Source organism: Sus scrofa, chromosome 1 (genome assembly GCF_054392235.1).
Source record: "Sus scrofa isolate SSC_HxYL_T2T_F1_AM1 chromosome 1, Sscrofa_HxYL_maternal_Yorkshire_Landrace_v2.0, whole genome shotgun sequence".
NCBI classification, from domain to species: domain Eukaryota; kingdom Metazoa; phylum Chordata; class Mammalia; order Artiodactyla; family Suidae; genus Sus; species Sus scrofa.
The window spans coordinates 17902403-17922217 of NC_139383.1; the positions used below are offsets into that span (position 1 = coordinate 17902403).

General features: G+C 40.9%; 1 protein-coding gene across 1 annotated transcript in view; it reads right to left on the reverse strand.

The window, feature by feature from the left end:
* Window positions 1-318: 318 nt before the first annotated feature.
* Window positions 319-19815, reverse strand: part of SAMD5 (sterile alpha motif domain containing 5) — a 413083-nt gene continuing 393586 nt past the window's right edge. Inside the window, exon 2 of the mRNA XM_021072102.2 lies at window positions 319-6278. Coding sequence (XP_020927761.1) covers window positions 6099-6278 — 180 coding nt within the window. The 3' untranslated portion in view covers window positions 319-6098. The remainder of the gene's footprint in view (window positions 6279-19815) is intronic.

Consider the following 19815-nt stretch of genomic DNA (forward strand, 5'->3'; position numbering starts at 1 on the left):
AGAGTACAAACTATTTGACTTACTAAATGGAATTCAATATAATGAAACTGAAGAACTTAAGGTGATAAAGCAATGATGTTAGGTTTGAGTAAAAATAATTCAGTGAAAATAAAAAGAGTAGAACATCAACCACATCAGCACTTTCCAAGGCACAGTGTAAGTAAGTCAGGTTGGTGTAAAGATACATTATAACCCATTCTAAGATGTCTCTTTGGCAGCTGGACACTGTCACAAGCTGATGTTAAGTTGTTTTATCTGTGAAGTTTCCAAAATGGTTTATATAAAACCTATAAAAATATAACCCTATTTTCTTTCGGGTTTTTCTATGATAAAAAAAATATACTTTTAACTTTTTCTAGAAAATGGGGATAATGCGTTGCAATGTAGACCCAATCTTCACCACGATGACAGGCCATTTGTTGGCACATCAATGAACAAAATGCATTGCACTTAAAATTGAGTGCTCAGAGACATGTGTGGATGAACAAGGAGACCATAGGATAGGTTATGATCCATATTTGGGAAATTTTAGACATTATCTATGCAAATATTTACATTTCAAATAATAAGTGTTTACCTATAATATATAATTGTGTTAGCTTACTGAAGGAAGATTATGATGTTGAGTAGAGCTATATTTGTGTTATATATTTTAGCTGATTTTAACAAACATAAGCAGAATGGGAAATTGCTGTAGATAATCACCAAATCTCATGTAAAGGCCTATTTTCAAATTTCTTTAAAATCCTACTTGATACAACTGGAAAAGAACTGGATTGGGAGCCAAAAGACAGGGCTGAACTTGGACAAGGCATTTCACCTTCTTAATGTCTGGTTCTCATTGTACTTTTCCGCGTATAAAACACCAGGCTAAATGTCTATAACATCTATCTGAATTTATCTTCGAATTTCATATCCATTTATTTTCCCTGACAGGACTTCTGATAGTCAAATGGCTGAAATGGCCAAACGAAGAGAGAAAGAGAAAAATGTAAAAATTAGAGAAGCTATAGCCAAATAAACAACCTTTGATAAAGCAAGAACTTACAGTGAACTCAAAAGTTTTACAAAGATTTTAAATATGTAATATTGTTTTAAAAATGTGCTACATTTAAAAAATGAGTACACAGAAAAGAAAATCATGGACTTGGAGAAGAGACTTGTGGCTGCCTGATGGGAGGGGGAGGGAGTGGGAGGGATCGGGAGCTTGGGCTTATCAGACACAACTTAGAATAGATTTACAAGGAGATCCTGCTGAAAAGCATTGAGAACTATGTCTAGATACTCATGTTGCAACAGAAGAAAGGGTGGGGGAAAAACTGTAATTGCAATGTATACATGTAAGGATAACCTGACCCCCTTGCTGTACAGTGGGAAAATAAAAAAAATAAAATAAAATAAAATAAAAAATGAGTACAAAGTGGCTATTGACAAAGAAAGTGCCCTTGAATGGATTTGGAAATTTTGACCCCTTAGTGCTACTGACATTGACCGCAGGATGCTTTGAATATGTCAGGATACTCAGTGAAGATATAAGCACATTAAAAAGAAGAACACAAGATGAAGAAAGGAGAAAGAAATTAAAAATTAAAACATAAAATTGGTCAAGCCATAAAAATATAATTAAAAAATCCTCTGAGGCATTTCATCATGATTAACATAAAAAGTTGTAACATTTTCAATTAAAAATGAGATAATTCATTATAAAATGAAATGTAGGCTGCTCCAAGTATTATCTCATATAGGTCCTTTCCGAGATAACCAAAAAGGCTTAGTTTAAACAATATTACCCTAAAAGAATATTTTGGACTATCTTAATGATATGTTAAAATGTCAAGTAAAATTGATAGTTATTACTAATAATACATCAGCTCTACCCAGAGAAGAAAATATAATAACCATTCACTACACTCAATTACTTTGAGGGATTCTGTGATTAACCTGATATTTTAAATAAAAGCAGATTGTTTTATTTGCACTATTTGGCAGACTGACTGTAAATACTTTATACTTTGTAAATAGAAAGAGAGAAATTTTGAGAAATTATAAGTCCCCAAGAACTCCTTTGACATTCATCTTTTTGGACTGATTAACCACAGAGTGCATTGTACGTCGTTAGTCCTCAATAAAATGGAATGAAGTGGCTAAAGCCCCATTTTCCTTAAGTAAGTTCCCACCAAACACCATTCCCAGCTTCATCACTATACCTTAGCAGCAGTTCTCAAAGAAACTTTTCTGGGTTGTTCATGTTACATGAATATGGCCAATAGGAGTTAAATGATGTTACCTCTGCTTCTTACATGGCAGGAATTTTCTGAAATGTTAATATGTTAACATACATTATGAGTCTCCAAGGTGGATTTATGATTTGTAGCAACCCCAGACAGATTTGTTCTCTATCTCTCACAACATCTTACTGGACCACTGTTTTGCTAAAATCACTTAGAGAAGGTGGCTGTGTATGGTTGACCCCTTGGCCAACCATCCAAATTCCTCCTCATTCTTTCTCGGTCCTTCTAGATGCCCCCAACACAAGGTGTCAAATATAATAAACACTGTCTAATGTCTCCTTGGTTGATTGAACATACTATCTTGCTGAATCTGCATGGATCTCCTTGCAGGGGGCAAAATATGGTAGATGCATTTTAATGTGCTTTCCTCATTTGCATTCCTCTGTATATAAGCTGCTAACTAGTGAATCCAGGGCATCAAACTGTATAGTGTATAGAAGTCATTAGAACTGTGTTAGCAGGAATGAAAGAAAGGAAGCAAGGAAGAGAAAGCGGGAGAAAAGAAAGTGCCACATTCAGCTGTTGATGACCAAAATCAAGTCCTGAGCCAATAGTCATGCAGAGCAAAGAATTGCTTAAAGTCCTATTTTCTCTCATTTGGCATACTCAGAGCCAAGCCTGGCTACTAGAGCTTAGAATTTATTATATACCGGAAGAAGAGAGAACTCAGGATATAACACAAAGAAAGTAGAACATCATTCCAGGACTTCGGAAAGAGAAAGTTCTGGATGTAAGGAAGGCAGAGAAAGATTTTCGACCTTCTCTATCTCAAAATCCTAGTAGGTAGATGTGTTAGATTGGATGAGAGTAACACTGAGGGTAAAGCAATTTTATCTTGCTTTCTCTTTGAATTTTCCAAGAAAAACAATTTCACAGGGTGACTGGAACAAGCTGGGAGCTCCAAAGGGTTGGATACGGTGACAGCACCCAGGGAACTTGGGCTGCGTTGGGGAGATATTCCAGAGTTGCATGCCATGTCGGGCAAGTGGAGGAGGTAGCTGATGGTGCTGGCTGGGAAGTCTCCAGCTCAGACTGTCCCTGCACCCTGGAGACAGGGTGATCAGACCTGTTGGGAGCCAACTGTGAGTCAGCTAGATCTCAGGAGGATGTGTCAAACCCCCAAAGGCAAACCCACAGTTCACAGCAGCAGCCTGTCAGCCACGCATGTACCACACAAACCTTGACACAGGTCAGTGGACACAGGTAAACCAAGTTCAATACCACAATGCCCCGAGCCCTCTTCTGCACCCAGACATACTAAGGGTGGTAGCTGGGGTAGAAAGAGCAGATATTATTTGAGCCAGAACCTGCAAGAAGTTGAACTTTGCCTACTTATTCACAACTATTTAAATGAGAGGAGATTGAGATTTGTTAACTAGCAAGTCTGAATTTCTCCCTACCTGGTATGCTGAGAGCTCAAAAAAGTCAGACTAGTGCTAGAAAAAGAAACTGGATTTTCTCTGCACAGCTAACTATGTGCAAATTTTCAGTGTCCTTTATCCTCCTAAAATACTTATTTTCTATACCATGCTTCATATCCCATTTTCTACTGTTATCCACCTTTTTTTTTTTAAGGCTAGTATTTCCTGTGTCTCTCCCTGATGATGTGGTTTCATGAGAACAAGGATACATTATATTTCTATTATTACTAAATATTACAAGCCTAGCACTAACACAAGCCACTAGAACAGAGATTAATTATAATTTTTTCATAATTCAGCCCAATTCTATAATACATTTGATCATATTTGGATTCTGTAATAAATACTCTATAACAGATTGTACCTAGCATAATTAAACATTTAATGTTGAAGAGGTATAGTATCAGTTAGTTTGTAGTACCACAGAATTTTCAAACAATATAGAAGTGAAGGCTGTGCAACTATCACTCATATGATCAGACTTCGTTATACCCCACAGTGGAAATACATTATGGTCATTATATATTATAGATCATATGCTAGGTCAGCATTTTTTAATAAGAAAAATAATATCATAGACACATCATCGGCAGAAACTCGAGTACATCTGATACCAAAGTGGAAGATGTTCTTAATAGAAGCAGCACACTATAACTCATAAGCCCTAAGTGAAAAGTAGACTTTACCCCACATAAAATATTTTTGAGTTCTCTTTATAGTGAAAATAAAAATCAGCCGTTCCTCCAGAGTTGACCTTTCTGGGTGGTGATAAGAATTTTAAAATAACAAAGGAAGCTCTCAAACCAAAATGGGTTACAGACTAGAAACAAAGTGTCTTTCTAGTACTGTTGCCTGAGCTAAGGGATGTGGAGTTAAACACACAGCATTTGTTCACCCTCCAATTTTTTTCCCCCACCACAGGGGCAGTATCAATAAGTAGCCCCTGGCCTTTTCAAACCTACACCACCGTCTCTCATTTATGGCATCCAATAAGGTCAAAAGGCAAAAGAATAAAAAACTCCCAGCATGGGCCAACTTTGTCAATTTAAAATGCGGTTCACTATTCAGCCCGTTGTTAAGCAAGTCGTTCAAATAATGTCTTGGTTCACATGTCTGTGGATCTCTGATGGGGTTCAAAGCCTGGGGAGCAGCCTATGCAAGTTTGAAATCTAACCTTCCTCACCCTTCCATCTTTCTGTCTCCTGTTTTCTGATCTTTTTAATCCAGAATCTTTAATAGAAAAATTCTGGTACAGGACTGAAAACAGCATGGGGTCAAAAGCCCATACAGGTTATTTAAAGCAACACCTACAGTCTTTTGAATGTTTCAGGAGCAATTTAGTTCACCTCTGGGTACTTTTCTTGAAACACATTCTATTAAACACCCATAAATGCGAGTCAAACATGTTTTAAGGTCAGATTATCAAAAGTCAAAAGCCCAATAATTCCAAATGTTTTTTTAAAAAGGCTCTTCAAGCAACAAACTACATATATCTCAGATCATTTAGTTAATGTAAAAACAAGAGATTTTGGATAAAGACTGTGAAGGAGTAGATAACAGAATACAGCAGAAACAAATCTAATGTCTTTCAGGAAAAACAACTTCCAACAAAACCAATAACCTGAATCAATAGCTTTTAAGATAATCAAGGACATGTTAGACACAGAGAGGCCTAATTTTCTCTGTTTTCATGCAAAAGACATATATATATATTCTATTATGAAATCTGACTTACAAATCAAAGGACTCTAGTTCTTTTCCCTGATTTTTGTTTCCCTTTGGGATTACGCCTCAGCCATTCCTTGAAAGGAGAAATATTGCCCTCAACAACATGCCTAGAAAAACAACTACCCTCACTCACTAACCTGCAGCAGGAAATCCATAAAAGAATGTATCCGTGTCAGCATCACCAGAAAAGGTAGGCATGTGTCAGTTTCAGTCACTTCATAAAAGTGTTTTTATAAAGTAGGATTTAATCACCACATTATGCAGAGTACCAATGGACCATCTAATATTCTACAGAGGAAGAAACTTTTTTTTTTACTGAAGGAGACTGGAAGATGAAGAAGGTTCTTGGCAATGATCCAGCCGAGACAGACTGGAGTAACACAACACAAGCAAAAACTTAAGCGACGTGTCTCCGTGTGGAGTTTTACGGTTTATCAAAATATGAATGGAGGGGATTAAAAAGTATTCAATAAAAGCAGAAAGAAGTAAATAGAAAGAAAGAAAGAAAAGAAAGTCACACAAAAAGAATTTCTGAAAGGCAAATTTTCATCAACACTTAATCAACTCTTGGGCCCTTTTCCAGCCTGGAAAACAAAGTGTGCTATGACATAACTCCAAAGAGCTCAGGGAAAAAAAAAAAATTTAATCTAAAAAAGATTTAACACATACCAGCACTTTCAATATAAAGCATATCCAAAGTCCCCTCGTGTTTTCCAGTTTGCGTTTTGGTTCTCTCAGGCAATTCATGTACAGCATTGAAGCAACACCATGAACCACAATAAAATGAACACTTACCAGACAAATCACCACTCCCTGAAGCAACGAAAACACCACTTACCTAGGAAAAGAAGAAAGGGATAGAGAGATTAGGATGTTATCATCTAAGGACAGAGCAATTCTTAGATTGTTTCAGCCCCTCTATTGCCCAGATTTTCTCAAGGAACGTCCTTAGGATTTTAGAAGAAAACCAACTGTTAATTGATTTATGGCATGAAGAGAGTTGTATGAGCAGTGACTTCAACAAGACAGCCCCCTGTTGCAAAATCTCCTGTGAGTTCATTTCACCCCAAGGCACCAGGACATATGACAACAGGCAGGCACAAAGGGGAAAATGGTAACAGGAATCTGAAAGGAAGAAAACCCCACTCTTGTTGTTATTTCTAAGGAGAGTAAAAGATTGTCAGGAAACAATCCAGAGTGCTTGACAATGAATCCAGATCAGGGCATGGAAAGGAAGCTATGCCCTAAACCCCAGCTGGACCACCCCCAGCTGGCACATCTAGATTTAACGAGAGCTTATGGGCTCCCAGAGCACAGGGATCATGAAACATAGGTATTTGTCATTTTGGATTGGCTCTGTTTCAAAACACTTTTAACTGTCAAGTTATTCAAAGTGCAGAACATTTATAATGTGTATGAACTTTGTAATTTCAGTTGCTAATTAGTTACCAAGTGAAAAATATTGGCTGTGCTACCTCAAGTACGTATCACAAAACATAAGAAAATGGTACAGAAACGATGCACTAGAAATTAAACAATATTTAAAATTCATTGCAGCTGGAGTCTCCAGTATGTAACCAATTACTTTCAATTGCAGTATTCTTATAGTTTAAATGACGGGTGTTCTTTCCTCTGAATTCTGAAGTCTTGTGAAGAGCAGGGAGGAATTAAAGAAGAGAACACAAAACATAGTTGGACGTGTCTGAGAAACAAAGGTGAAGGAGTAGTTTACAGGCAAAAGTCACCTCTACTGTGCCATGAAAATGTCCTTAGTCACTTCATTTGTTTACTTATTCAAGAGATGTGGAGTTCCATCGTGGCTCAGTGGAAACGAACCTGATAAGCATCCATGAGGACGCAAGTTTGATCCCTGGCCTCCCTCAGTGGGTTAAGGATTTGGCATTGCCACGAGCTGTGGTGTAGATCACACACACAGCTCAGATCCTGCATTGCCATGACTATGGTGTAGGCTGGCAGCTGTAGCTCTGATTCAACCCCTAGCCTAGAAACTTCCACATACTGAGGGTGAGGCCCTAAAAAGACAAGGAAAAAAAAAAGAGAGAGAGAGAGAGATGTTTATTGAATGTCTACTGTGTATAAAAGACCATCCTAGGCCTTGCATGGAAATCAGATACTTACAAAAAGTTAACACTGATGTTCCCAGGGAGCTGAGAGTCCTGCAGGAAAGGATGTGTAGACACAGAGGGTGGTAGAGGGGAACAGCGGTCACAGGAGAGGTACAAATGAAATGCTGTCAAAAGGGTGTGCTCACATGGGTTAGAGTCACTAGAGAGGTTCATGGAGAAAAGCTGGAGCATATTTAAGGATGGGGGAAGATATCGGACAGAGGGACGTGAAGTCATCTCCAGGTCATATATGATATAGACATAGACAGAGTGAAATCCACCATACAGTCTACGCAAGGTCCAAATGGTATCCAATTTCAGTTCAAGAGTGTCTCGTAAAAAGTAGCGGGAGAGGAATTCCTTTGTGGTGCAGTGGGTTAAGGATCCAGTGTTGTAATGGCAGCAGCTTGGGTCACTGCAGTGGCTTGCATTCCATCCCTGGCCTGGGAACTTCCATATGCCATGGGCTTGGCCAAAAAAATAGTGGGAGAGAAAGATGGAAGAGCAGCTGAAAGAGGGCCATGGCTTAGTGGTCCAAGAATGCCAGGCGGACCACTTCCTCCTCTCACCTCCCCTTATTGCAAGCTGGCCATGCAGAGACCAAAATGCATTTGATCATATATGCTGGCTAACATGACTGTTGCTGTGACCCCGTCTTACTCTTCTTTTTGCTGATGATACTGCCTAGCCCAAGGGATGGTACTAGAAGCAGAATCACTTTTCTTGTGGGGACATGATAGACTGGCAGACATTGGTTCGCTTCCTCTCATTCACAGACCTGAGGACGATGGGCTGATATTCTCAAGGCTCTCACTCCGCATCACTGCTTGCTCATCTCTCTTCATGCCCCTCTCAACCACCTTACATCACTCCCTCCCCAATACTGTTACCCTCTAGGAAGAGTCCCTACTTTTCTGAGTGGTATTCCACCATATCCATGAATCCAATATCCAATGAACTCATCCTTTTTCATAAATAATAATATTTTTTCCCCTATAGCTTGACCACATTTCATTTTTTTTTTTTTTTTTTTTTAGGGCCACACCTGCAGCATATGGAAGTTCCAGGCTAGGGGCTGAATTGGAACTACAGCTGCCAGCCACAGCGACAGCAACTCAGGATCTGAGCTGCATCTGCAACCTACACCATAGCTCACAGCAATGCCAGATTCCTAACCCACTGAGCGAGGCCAGGGATGGAACCTGAATCCTCATGGATGCAAGTCAGATTCATTTCTGCTGAGCCACGACAGGAATGCCACACATTTCATCCTTTTAAATGAGTTTTAAGTGAGCACCCGATGTGTCTTTATACATGGATAAGTAATGTCTAGGGGTTAAAAATCTGAAAAGATATTATTGTTCAGATCTTCAAGAAATGTACAGTTTGGGGATAAGACAGGCACAAATCATGAAATATAAGGCAGTCTGGGGTGGAACGATAATACTATAGGAAATCTCCGCGGACAAAGATCGGTTCTGGTTGTGGCATCTTGCGTAAGGTACCCTTGGGTGTGTCTGGAAGATGGACTGTGTTTTGCTAAGCGGAGCCATCGTGGGGAAGGAGAGGGATAACAGGAAAGAAGAAGTGAGGGTGTAAGGAGCAAAGAGATAGGGAAGCACGGGAAGCATTCAGGCAATAGAGGATACTCAGGCTTGACTAGACTAGGGTGGGAGGGTCGGAGGTGTGAGAGCACCACCCTCAGAGGGCCTTATATGGTGCATTAGGCAGTTGGGAGGGAACGGGTTGGCCGTGATGGGGAGGACCGTTGACTATATTTTAGTTAAAATACGGAAGACAGAGGGGCAGCACTGTGTGAAGACAGAGGCAGAGATGGCACTGGTGCCCCTATGGGCCTAGGGATGCTAACAACTGATAACTGTCACCAGGAAGAAGCGATTGGTGGTGGAACCGATTTTTCGTTCAAACAGACCCTAATCTGCTGACATCTTGATTTCAGACATTCACCCTCTGCAACTGCAAGACAATCAATTCCTCTTGTTTAAGGCACACAGTTGGTGACACTGTTACAGCAGCCCTAAGAACTTAACACAGATTTGAGGAAAAAAGGACAAAGATGTCTGTCAGCATCATTACGAGGATAGTCAAAAGTCCATCTGGATGGGAATTTGTAGTAGTTTAGATCCTCTGAGAATCAGATGCCAAGATACAATTCGACCTGCAAAGATTCAGGGGGCGGCGGCGGGGGGTGGGGGAAATGCTTGTGAGGGAGGGATGGGGAGAGAGCCAAGGAAGGCTGGCAGGGCCAAGTCTGACCCCCCAGGGCAGCAGGGAGGGAAGGTGGAAGGCTCTTGGACTGCAGTCTGAGAAAGATCTGGCAAAGCCACTGAGGCTCCTGTAGTCTCTTCCAGGAAGCGGTGATTCTTGGTACCCCCATGTCCTGTAGCAGGTCACCAGGGGGGAGCAGGAAGCCTGGCAGGTGCCTTCTATCAATCAGGAGTTCTGCCAGGCACATTCTCATGGCTTCCAGGCAGTCAGAAAACCAGGGAAAAGAGACAATACAACTAGGATTTGAGCCAGTGTGACTCAGAAGACAATGGGCATTAAGTCGAGTTCCATGTTTACATCTGCAGAATGGAAGGTAACGCCTGTCTGCTCATGGATGACAAGGATGGTCTAGGGTGTGGCTGCGAGGCTGAGATTGAGTTTCTGGAAAAAAAAAAGAAAGGCTATTGTTTCACGAGAGTGGATGAGATTAGGAAGGGCCAGGGGAAAGGAGAGACTCTTGTGAAAGCTATAGACTAGATCGACAGGAAGGAGGAATCCAAACTAATGAAGTTTTTACAGGAGACTAAGAAAGGCAGGAGGCCAGCTTTGGGGTGGGAGTCTGCCCTGTCCTGGGAGCTCAAGGAAGAGGTTTTCCAGGAGGAGGCGCAACTGTGGAGCCCAATAAGCAGAGTGATCAGGGAGGATGACCACAGAGGGAGGTGGTGGGTTTCCATGATTACAGGAACTTTCCAGAAGGTGATTGAGGTGGAAGTCTGAGTTGTGTGAGGTCAGGTCACAGACCAGCAAATATAGACATATTATATTTACTACTTTCCTGGTCATGAGCAGAAAAAACATAGGCGCTAAGGGGGATAAACCAACCCACATTCTGAGGAACGATATATGGCGTTCAAGAATGATCTGAACACTTCCTAGCAGATAAAATGATGCTCTAGCAGATACAGTGTTTCTCAGCTGCCAAACTGTCTACAAAACCTTACAGGAGTCTGTTCTGGGATTCGAAGTCTCCAGCAAGAAGAAGCAATGGAAAAGAAGCATCAGGAATACAACAAGCATCATATACATCATATACATATCACGTATGCAATTTACAATGACAGTGTCTCTTTCACCAGGCAAGAGGATTTTTAAAAAATCTCTGATTATCCTCAGAAGGAAAGATAGATTCACTGTCTCTTTCTTCTTTGGTTTAATTGGGGATTTGTTTGGCAAGTCGTAACATGGTTACAAGCCCACAGCTGTGGCTGCAGCCTTTCCATAGGGAGCTCTCAGCCAACAAGGACAGATCAATACCTGCCTGTTTGGAAGACAGGGTGTTCCTGCAGCCTCACACTGACCTCCTCAGATGCTCACACCTTGAGGGGCTTCCCTGCGCTCCTCGCCCCCCTTCTCTCTTTGTTGATCACAAACAAGTTGCTGAGAAGTAAGCAGAGCATTTAGTCACACAGATGTCCTGATGTCTAGAGATCAAGTCAAATGGGACTTTCTATCACATCTCGTTTATGCTTGCTTTTATTTTGCATCTTTTCAGGGGATATGATTGTTAAAGCTAAACTGAGATCCAGGATATATTCATTCTCTCTAAATCAGAGAAGGTGTGAGAGCTGGAGGCAATCTCTTCCTGGTTTTCATTCTTTTCCCCATGCGTCATTTCAAATGAAATTCAATACTATCTACTGGGAAAGGTGCCCATTCAAAAATACCACACACACACACACACACACACACACACACACACACATTCAATTTTAGTCTGAAATAGTTTAAATTAAATTCCAAAGTATCATGTTTTGGTCATCGCATTTTAGAAAAAATACTTTAGTTTTGTGGGTTTTTTTTTTAATTTTTAAATACCATGCTCATTGAGTTGCTTTGTCATTTTGGTATTCATCCCTTTTTCTTTGGTTCATAAACGATAATTTTGTATAAGGCAAACAGATAATAGTACATCTAAAAATAACTAGACTCTATTTCCATGTGAGTTATTAAACTGCTTGGGCTATAAACTGAAACGTGAGATGATAAAGCCTTGACGATATTAAACCACTACTTATTGTTGCAATTGCAGGCATGTTTGGAATTCCAATGCCAGTGAGAGTTCCAGCTACATAATGCCAAGCCCTCCAGAGGGGAAATCTGCCAAAGCCCCTTTAACCACATGCCTGTAGGAATTTGTGCACTTAATTAAATGCACATACTAAGTAGTTAAACAGCAGAGTCACTGTTTATTCACACACATATCACTGAATCACCAGATGGCATGTAAAAGAGACCTAAATTCCCTGATGGTGTGTTACATATCACACAAAACACACTAAACACAGGTAGGTGCCATCTCCAACATTTGCATCAGCATAAACTATACAGATAAAGTATAACCAAGAGGAAAATAACATATATGATAGCAAGCTGGAGAAAAAAAGACTTTAAGATGTCTCAATTGCTAGACTTTCAAGAAAGACATTGCCAAAGATGACTGAGCATTTGTTTTCAAAAGTCCTCTAAACATGCTCCAGCCCAATTTAATTAGTCATAGACTTTCTAAATATGTCACTTCAGACCACAAATGATGCTGCAAATACACATCGTAAAGCAGAATTATATGATCTTTGCTGATACTGCATACCTATTTCCTGGTAGAATTTTCAATTTCTACAATTTTACGAAGCTCCAAGTACCCCCATCATAGAACAGTGGATTGAGCCAGAGAGGATGCTCTGCCGCCACCTCTCCATTCCCAACTGGACTAAGGAGGAAGACACGGCACGGAGTGGCTGCTTCTATTCCTGATGCTCACGACCTTGTCACCCCACACCATCCCCTGGCCATGCCGAACTACATGTAATGTTAGGAAGAGGCCCTTTCTTTCTTAACTCCATATTTCACCACTCCCATCTGAATAACTCTCTGTCATCCTTTGAGCATCAATTCAGACATCCTCTCCTTTTCAAAACCCAAGCTGGGCTCTCCCACAGCCCTTGTGCATGCCTTTGTCAAGACATTTATTACAATGAAAACTGTACGAAGGCTCTCACATGCAACTACACATTTCTCAAAGACTGAGAAACCCTGTCTGTTTTGTTCTTTAAATCCTCAACATCTCACACAGTGAAAGAAACACAGTGGACATAAATATTGAACCAGCTACTTAATATCATGGCATATTTACAGTTCTTTTACAGCTATTACTCATACTAATAGTTACCGCTTTTTCACAATGTAACCACTATGCAGGATTCTACCTAAGTACCTGCTAAACTCTTTCTGGCCCACTCACTATATGTAAATACAGGGTCAGCGTCTAAAAGCTATGAAATGCAACGATCTACAGGAAAACTTTAAACATCAGTTCCTGACTATTGCATGAGTTCCTGGAAACTGCCTTTGGCATTGGGGAACTGCCCTACCATTTCTGCAGCACCCACAGCCAATGGCTGGCCTACGCTATATGGGCACAAAGGCCTGGGTCCCTTGCCTCAATTAGGACTAATCAAAAGTGGCTTTCCAGCCCATAATTGCCCCCAGCTTGGGGAGTTCTCTGCTCAGCAGGTCAGCTTCTCTGCTGAATCTCACCTCCCTTCTGAGTACTGCCCAAAAAACCCTTCAATACTCAACTCCTACCCTGGAATTTGTTTTTAGGTAATTTAATGGAAGAAAAGGACCATGGCTTAGGATGTAATTTTAAAAATTATTAAGCAGTTGTTGCACATTGTTTTCAATGTGATGCTGTACTGCTTGAAGCAAATCTCATCTGTGGCATGAGTTTTCAATGTCTGGCTTCTCTCCAGAGCCAGGGATGAGGTGAGGTGAGTGAGGCACCTCTTTCAAGTGTAAAATTTAAGGGAGCAGCCACAAAAGCAGTGATAAAGATAAACAATATTTTAATGCAGCAGTAATCTTTTTTTTTTTTTTTTTTTTGCTTTTTAGGGCTGCACCCAAAGCGTATGGAAATCCCCAGGCTAGGGATCAAATTAGAGCTACAGCTGCTGGCCTACACCACAACAGCAATGCTGGATCCGAGCCGCATCTGCGACCTACACCACGGCTCACAGCAATACTGGATCCTTAACCCACTGAGCGAGGCCAGGGATTGAACCCTGGATCCTAGTCAGGTTCGTTAACCGCTGAGCCACAAAGGGAACACCTAATTTTTAATTTTTTCCCATTTTTAAAAGTTTTCTTGAGGTATAGTTGATTTACAAGGTTATGATAATTTCTCCTGTGCAACAAAGTGATTCATTTATACATGTATATATTTATACATGTAGACAAGCCCATTCTCTTTCCGATTCTTTTCCCACATAGCTTATCACAAAACATTGGGTAGAGTTTTCTGTGCTATACAGCATGTTGCTTTTAGTCAACATTGCTAATGCGGTATTTTATTTTATTTTGTATTTTTAAAGGTATAGTTGATTTATTATGTTGTATCAATTTCTGCTGTACAGCAAAGTGCTCATTCTTTTCCTCATATCATCCCCCCATCATGCTCTGTCCCAAGAGACTGGACACAGTCCCCATGCTGTACAGTAGGACCTCATTGTCTATTCATTCTAAATGTCACCATTTGCATCTATCAACCCCAATCTCTCGGTCCACCCCATTAACGCAGTATTTTAAAAAGTTGACGTTAATGCCAAAAGATCCATGATGAACAAAACATCAACACTTTAAATAAGGACAGAATGAGTATTACTGATGTTTGTTCTTATGCCTCAGGCTCCAGTAGGACTTGGCATGGTGCTGCTTCTGCCCAAGCCAAACAGAATTTGTTTTCTGAAAGAAGCCTTTTCTGTTCAAATTCCAAGTTACAAGGTGCATGACTTGATAAGGCCCTCTATGATGTGGGTCCAGTTTACCTCCCAAGCCTCATCCCCTGACACTGATCCTTGCTTCCCACAAACATATACCACCCTACCCATGCTTCACCCACAGAGAACCTCTTATAGCTCCTATGCTGTGCCATGGTATCTAGCCTCTGGGCTCGGCGTGTGCTATTCCCTCTACCTGTTCCCCACCTGCTCTCTGCCTGGCTGGCTTCTACTCATTCTTTAAGATTCAGCTCAGATACTACTTCACTTGGGAATCCTTCAGGATTCCCATAAAATTGAGTTAGTTCCTTCCTAGGTGATCTCATAACATCATAGTCTTATCCCTATAAGAACCTGTCTTAGTCCAGATATTTTGGAAATAACTGAAGGAACCGCATTTTATTTTATTTTAATTTTATTTTTTTGTCTTTTTGTGCTTTTTGCTCTCGCAGCATATGGAGGTTCCCAGGCTAGGGGTCGAATCGGAGCTATAGCCACTGGCCTACACCAGAGCCATAGCAATGCAGGATCCGAGCCACGTCTGCAACCTACACCACAGCTCACAGCAACGCCGGATCCTTAACCCACTGAGCAAGGCCAGGGATCGAACCCGCAACCTCCTGGTTCCTAGTTGGATTCGTTGACCACTGAGCCATGACAGGAACTCCAGGAACCGCATTTTAAATAAAGCAAGCTAAAACATTACGGAAAGAATGCACTGGGAAATCTCATGGAACCCAAAGCAAAGGTGCACGACTTAGGCCTCAAGAAAAGTAGGAACCAATTCAGTAGCTGGGAAGCTAAGTCATGGCTCGGTCTCCCTCCCCTCCTCCCTTCAGAGTCTTGCAGTCTCCTGCCTTCTCTTCTTACATCTCTCTTAAAGGCCAGCATACTCTGTTAGGCATCTCCATGCCAGCTCAAATGCTCCTTTTCTTCTGGCCCCAGCTCCTCTTTACCCAGTTCAAGCCATCCACTCTGATACACTAGCATTTCTCAATCTCAATCCTTAAAGACAGGAAAGAGATTCTGCCCAACCAGTTGGAAGTACGTACCCAACCTTGGGATAATCACAATGGCTGAAGGATACAGAGTCCTGTATCTTAACATGGTTGTTGAGGTCCACCCTTGTTGTTAGGGGGCCATACACGGACAAGGGGAGATAGGTTATCATACATGCATGCAACTGTCTGTTTATTAGTCAGTCTCTTCTACTGCTCTACAAGCTCCACGGGTGTAGGGTCTGCATCTACATTTCCATTGAGTGTCTATTATCTGATAGTCAGTACCAAAGAAGTGCTCGATAAATAGCAATTGAATGAAAAATATCTCTGTCCTTTGATTAATACTGTTGTCAGTAAAAAAATGTTCTTTGATTTAGTAATGAAAGTAGTAATGAAAACATGCTTCTCTTCCATATCTTCAAAACAACTAGCTATAGAAGTGAGGCGCTGAAACTTTGCTTAGGATAGATTAGTGATGGATATAACTGATTCGCTCCTCCCAATATACTCCGTAACATAGACTCATCTTCTTTAAGTCAGTATTTCTTAGAAGTTGAACACAAGGCATGGGCTCATTGAAGACTCAATCACCTCTTGAATTACAAAGAATTTTTACTTCACTTGAAGCTCTACCATTATTCATAAATGACTTAAATTAACCAGCCATGAATTTTCCCACTGAAAAAATTTCCCACCTGTTAAAGTGTCTTAGGGAACTTGAAGTCTTAGTCTCTAGAAGAAGCTGTGTATGTTTGGGTACACAGATCCACATTCTAAATCTTGGTTTAAAAACCAAGATTTGTTATTTCCATGTCTGTCTTTCTCCCCCCACCCAACCCTCCACCACACATACCTGAACCTATACAGGCTTTGTCAATACCCATGACATCTGCTCTGAAGACTCAAGGTAAAGTATTTTCTAAAGTCCAAGGGTAAGATGAAGACCCAAGGGCTTTCAAACTCTGCCTTGGATACTTTCAGGAAAGGTTTCTCTTCTACTGCACAGAGAAACTACTGGTAACTCTGACTTTATTTTGTGTGTATGCTCTCCCAGCATAGGTAGCATGGACCCTCCTGGTTCGTGATTTGATGAGGACTGTTGGTTAGCAAGGTAACTATAATGCCAAGCAAGTTTGTGCATCAATACAGGGAAAGAAAGCTGGGAGAGGCCAGCAAAGGCTTTTCAACTTTAAATTTTATAAATTTTAATGGCCTTCCCTCCCCACTCCTTCTAAATTCCTTAGCTCTGTGGGAAGGCCTGACTGTAGCCCCTGGAATTGTCCATGTGGTCAGACTCTGGGACATAGTTATCTAGGGTATGACTCTGATATAGAACCAGGTGGAGAGCTGTGCACATTGCTTGCACCTGGTTTACAAGGGATAATCACACAAGACCTAGGAACTATTTGCCTAAGTCACCCAGTTGGCACTGCAGCCCATTCTAGAACCCTTATTTGTGGTTCCTAATTCTATATCCCTTTCCCTTTAAAACACAAAATTTCATGAAAGGAGAATGGTTTGATATGCTTCCTTCCTTTCTTACTTCTTTCCTTTCCTCCCTCCCTTCTCTCTCTCTTTCTTTTCCTTTCTTCCTTCCTTCCTTTCTTTTTTTTTCTTTTTGGCTTTTTAGGGCCACGTCCACAGTGTATGGAAATTCCCAGGCTAGGGGTTGAATTGGAGCTGCAGCTAAGACCTATACCATAGCCACAGCAAAGCCAAATCCAAGCCATGTCTGCAACCCACACCCATGGCAACACCGGATCCTTCACCCACTGAGCGAGGCCAGGAATTGAACCTGCGTCTTCATGGATACTAGTGGGGATTGTTACTGCTAAGGCCATGGTGGGAACTCCATCACCAATTCTTTCTTAAAAAAACTTATTCATGAAAATGAAAATATTTAAAAATTCTACTTCAAGAGACATAGTACCAAGAGACTAATTCAGGTGATATTAAGTATGAATTATATCCCATAAAATGGAATATGAAACATGTTGGCTTAGTTTTTCCTTCTTTATTTCTGCTTCCCATTCCTGGTGGTAGCCACAGTGTTATAGGTAAAATTGCCTATTGGTCACTTTTAAAACAATAATCCCTGAGGGCTGGCCTGTAAGGTGGGTAGTCATGAAGCACTTGCACTTACTAAAAGGCAGTTTGGCATATGTGTCATGTTTAGTCAGTGGAAGAGTGGGCCTGTTTAGACCCAGTTGTTCAGCATGTGGATGGGAATGGATTTGTATTCTCACCTGCCTACTTGCAGACAAGTGAATCTCAGGTTATTCCCACCCATGAATGATGAATAAAAATAAGGAGATATAAATGATATCATATGGTATTTGTCTTTCTCTTTCCGACTGACTTCACTTAGTATGCGGGTCTCCAGTTCCATCATGGGAAAAAATAAGAATCATAAAAAAATTCAAATTAAAAAAAAGAAAAAAATGAGAAGAGTCAGTCTTCCGCCCATACTCTTCTTAGACATAATTGGTTATTTTCTCATGAAAAACTAACCTCAGTGCGGTAGCTTAAATAGAAATCCCCAAAAGATATGTCCAAGTCTTAAACCCTGGTACCTGCAAATGTGACCTTACTTGGAAATAAAGATTTTGTCGAGTTAAGATCTTGAGATAAGATCATCCTAGATGGAGAGTGGGCTCACTCCAATTCCAATAACTGGTGTCCTTATACGAGAAAGGAGAGGGGGATTTGAGCCACACAGACGCAGTGACACAGAGGAAAACTATGTGAGGACAGAGGGGGAGATCAGAGTGATGCAAATTGAAGCCAAGGATCTAGGAGAAAGGCCTGGAGCACACAATTCCTGGGAACCTCTCTGTGAAACCAATCACACTGACACCTTGATGTCAGACATCTAGATTCCTGAATCAAGAGAGAAAAAACTCCTGTTGTTTTGAGCACCAAATTTATGATAATTTACCCTGGGTAACGAATGCACTCACATACCACTTTATATCTCAGTTCCTGTTCATTCTGAGCTCATTAGAAACCCAACAAGAGCAGTGGTAGCAATTGGTCACTACACTAGAGAAAAGCTCTCTCCTTGATCCTTTGAAAATAGTTACCAAAGAAATATTTTCATAATAAGCTAACTGCCCCAGCTCCCCCCTCCCCCTAATTGGGACGAAATCCACCTACAGCCACAGGACTCCTACTCTTATGTGCATCTTTAGAAGGTCTAATCTAATAGTTTGGGTTTAGGCAGGTCTACTGGGTCCCCTGCTCTGGCCATCTTCCTTTTTACCCAGCTAGCTGTTGGGCCTGCCCCAGGTACCCCTCACCAGAGTGAGTGTTTCCAGCCATAGAGTCCTAGCCTTTTTTAAATTAACGAATCAGAACCCAGTATGACTTGGCCCCCCCCAGAACTAGTACCTTGAACTAGAAAAGCTTGAAGAGGAGCTGAGTTTACATACATACATAGTCTCTGGCAAACAGAGCCTGCGTGTTCTTTTATAGAAGAGAGAAAAAGGTTTCCCTGTAGCACCAGTGGGGGCTGTTTCAACTTCCCTAATGCAGGTTACAAAGGTTTTGCAATGGAGTGTCCTTCCTTCCGTTCCCCACTTCCACCAATACATTTAAATGCAATATGCTTGTTTTTTTTTTTCTTTCTAAAATAATAACTTTAGTGAAAATAATGCAGACACAATAAAAATGCACGTAATATAGAAGGGCTAGTTGCATGCAATATGCTTCTAATGCAATGGGGAAATATGTTTGCCACCAGACTCAGAGTGTTGGGGGGCATGCTTCATAATAGGATGTATTTTACCAGGAAGAAGTAAATCAGAGGCATATATTAAGAAGCACCCAGGGGCACACCCATGGCAATGACCTTTAAAGGGCAGTAGTAAGTTACTTGACAGCATAACCAGCGAGTGAATGATCTTGCCATGAAAGGTCACCTGCAACTAGAACAATATTTCCTATTTCAGCACATACTTGGTACTTTTTGACACATTTCTCTTCCTCAGGATGATCTGATTTCTGTAGAATAGATCGGATGCATTTTCTTCGTTTTGTGATGAATGTGCCCGATTTGGGCTCTCAGTAATACTGGCTGGCACCTGTAGGCAGTCCTTGCTATTTTGGTTGTTTTGAAGGCTGGCTATTAAAAAGAGGCATTTGCATTACTCTCTTATTTTGACATGCCATGGAATTTTAGAATGTTG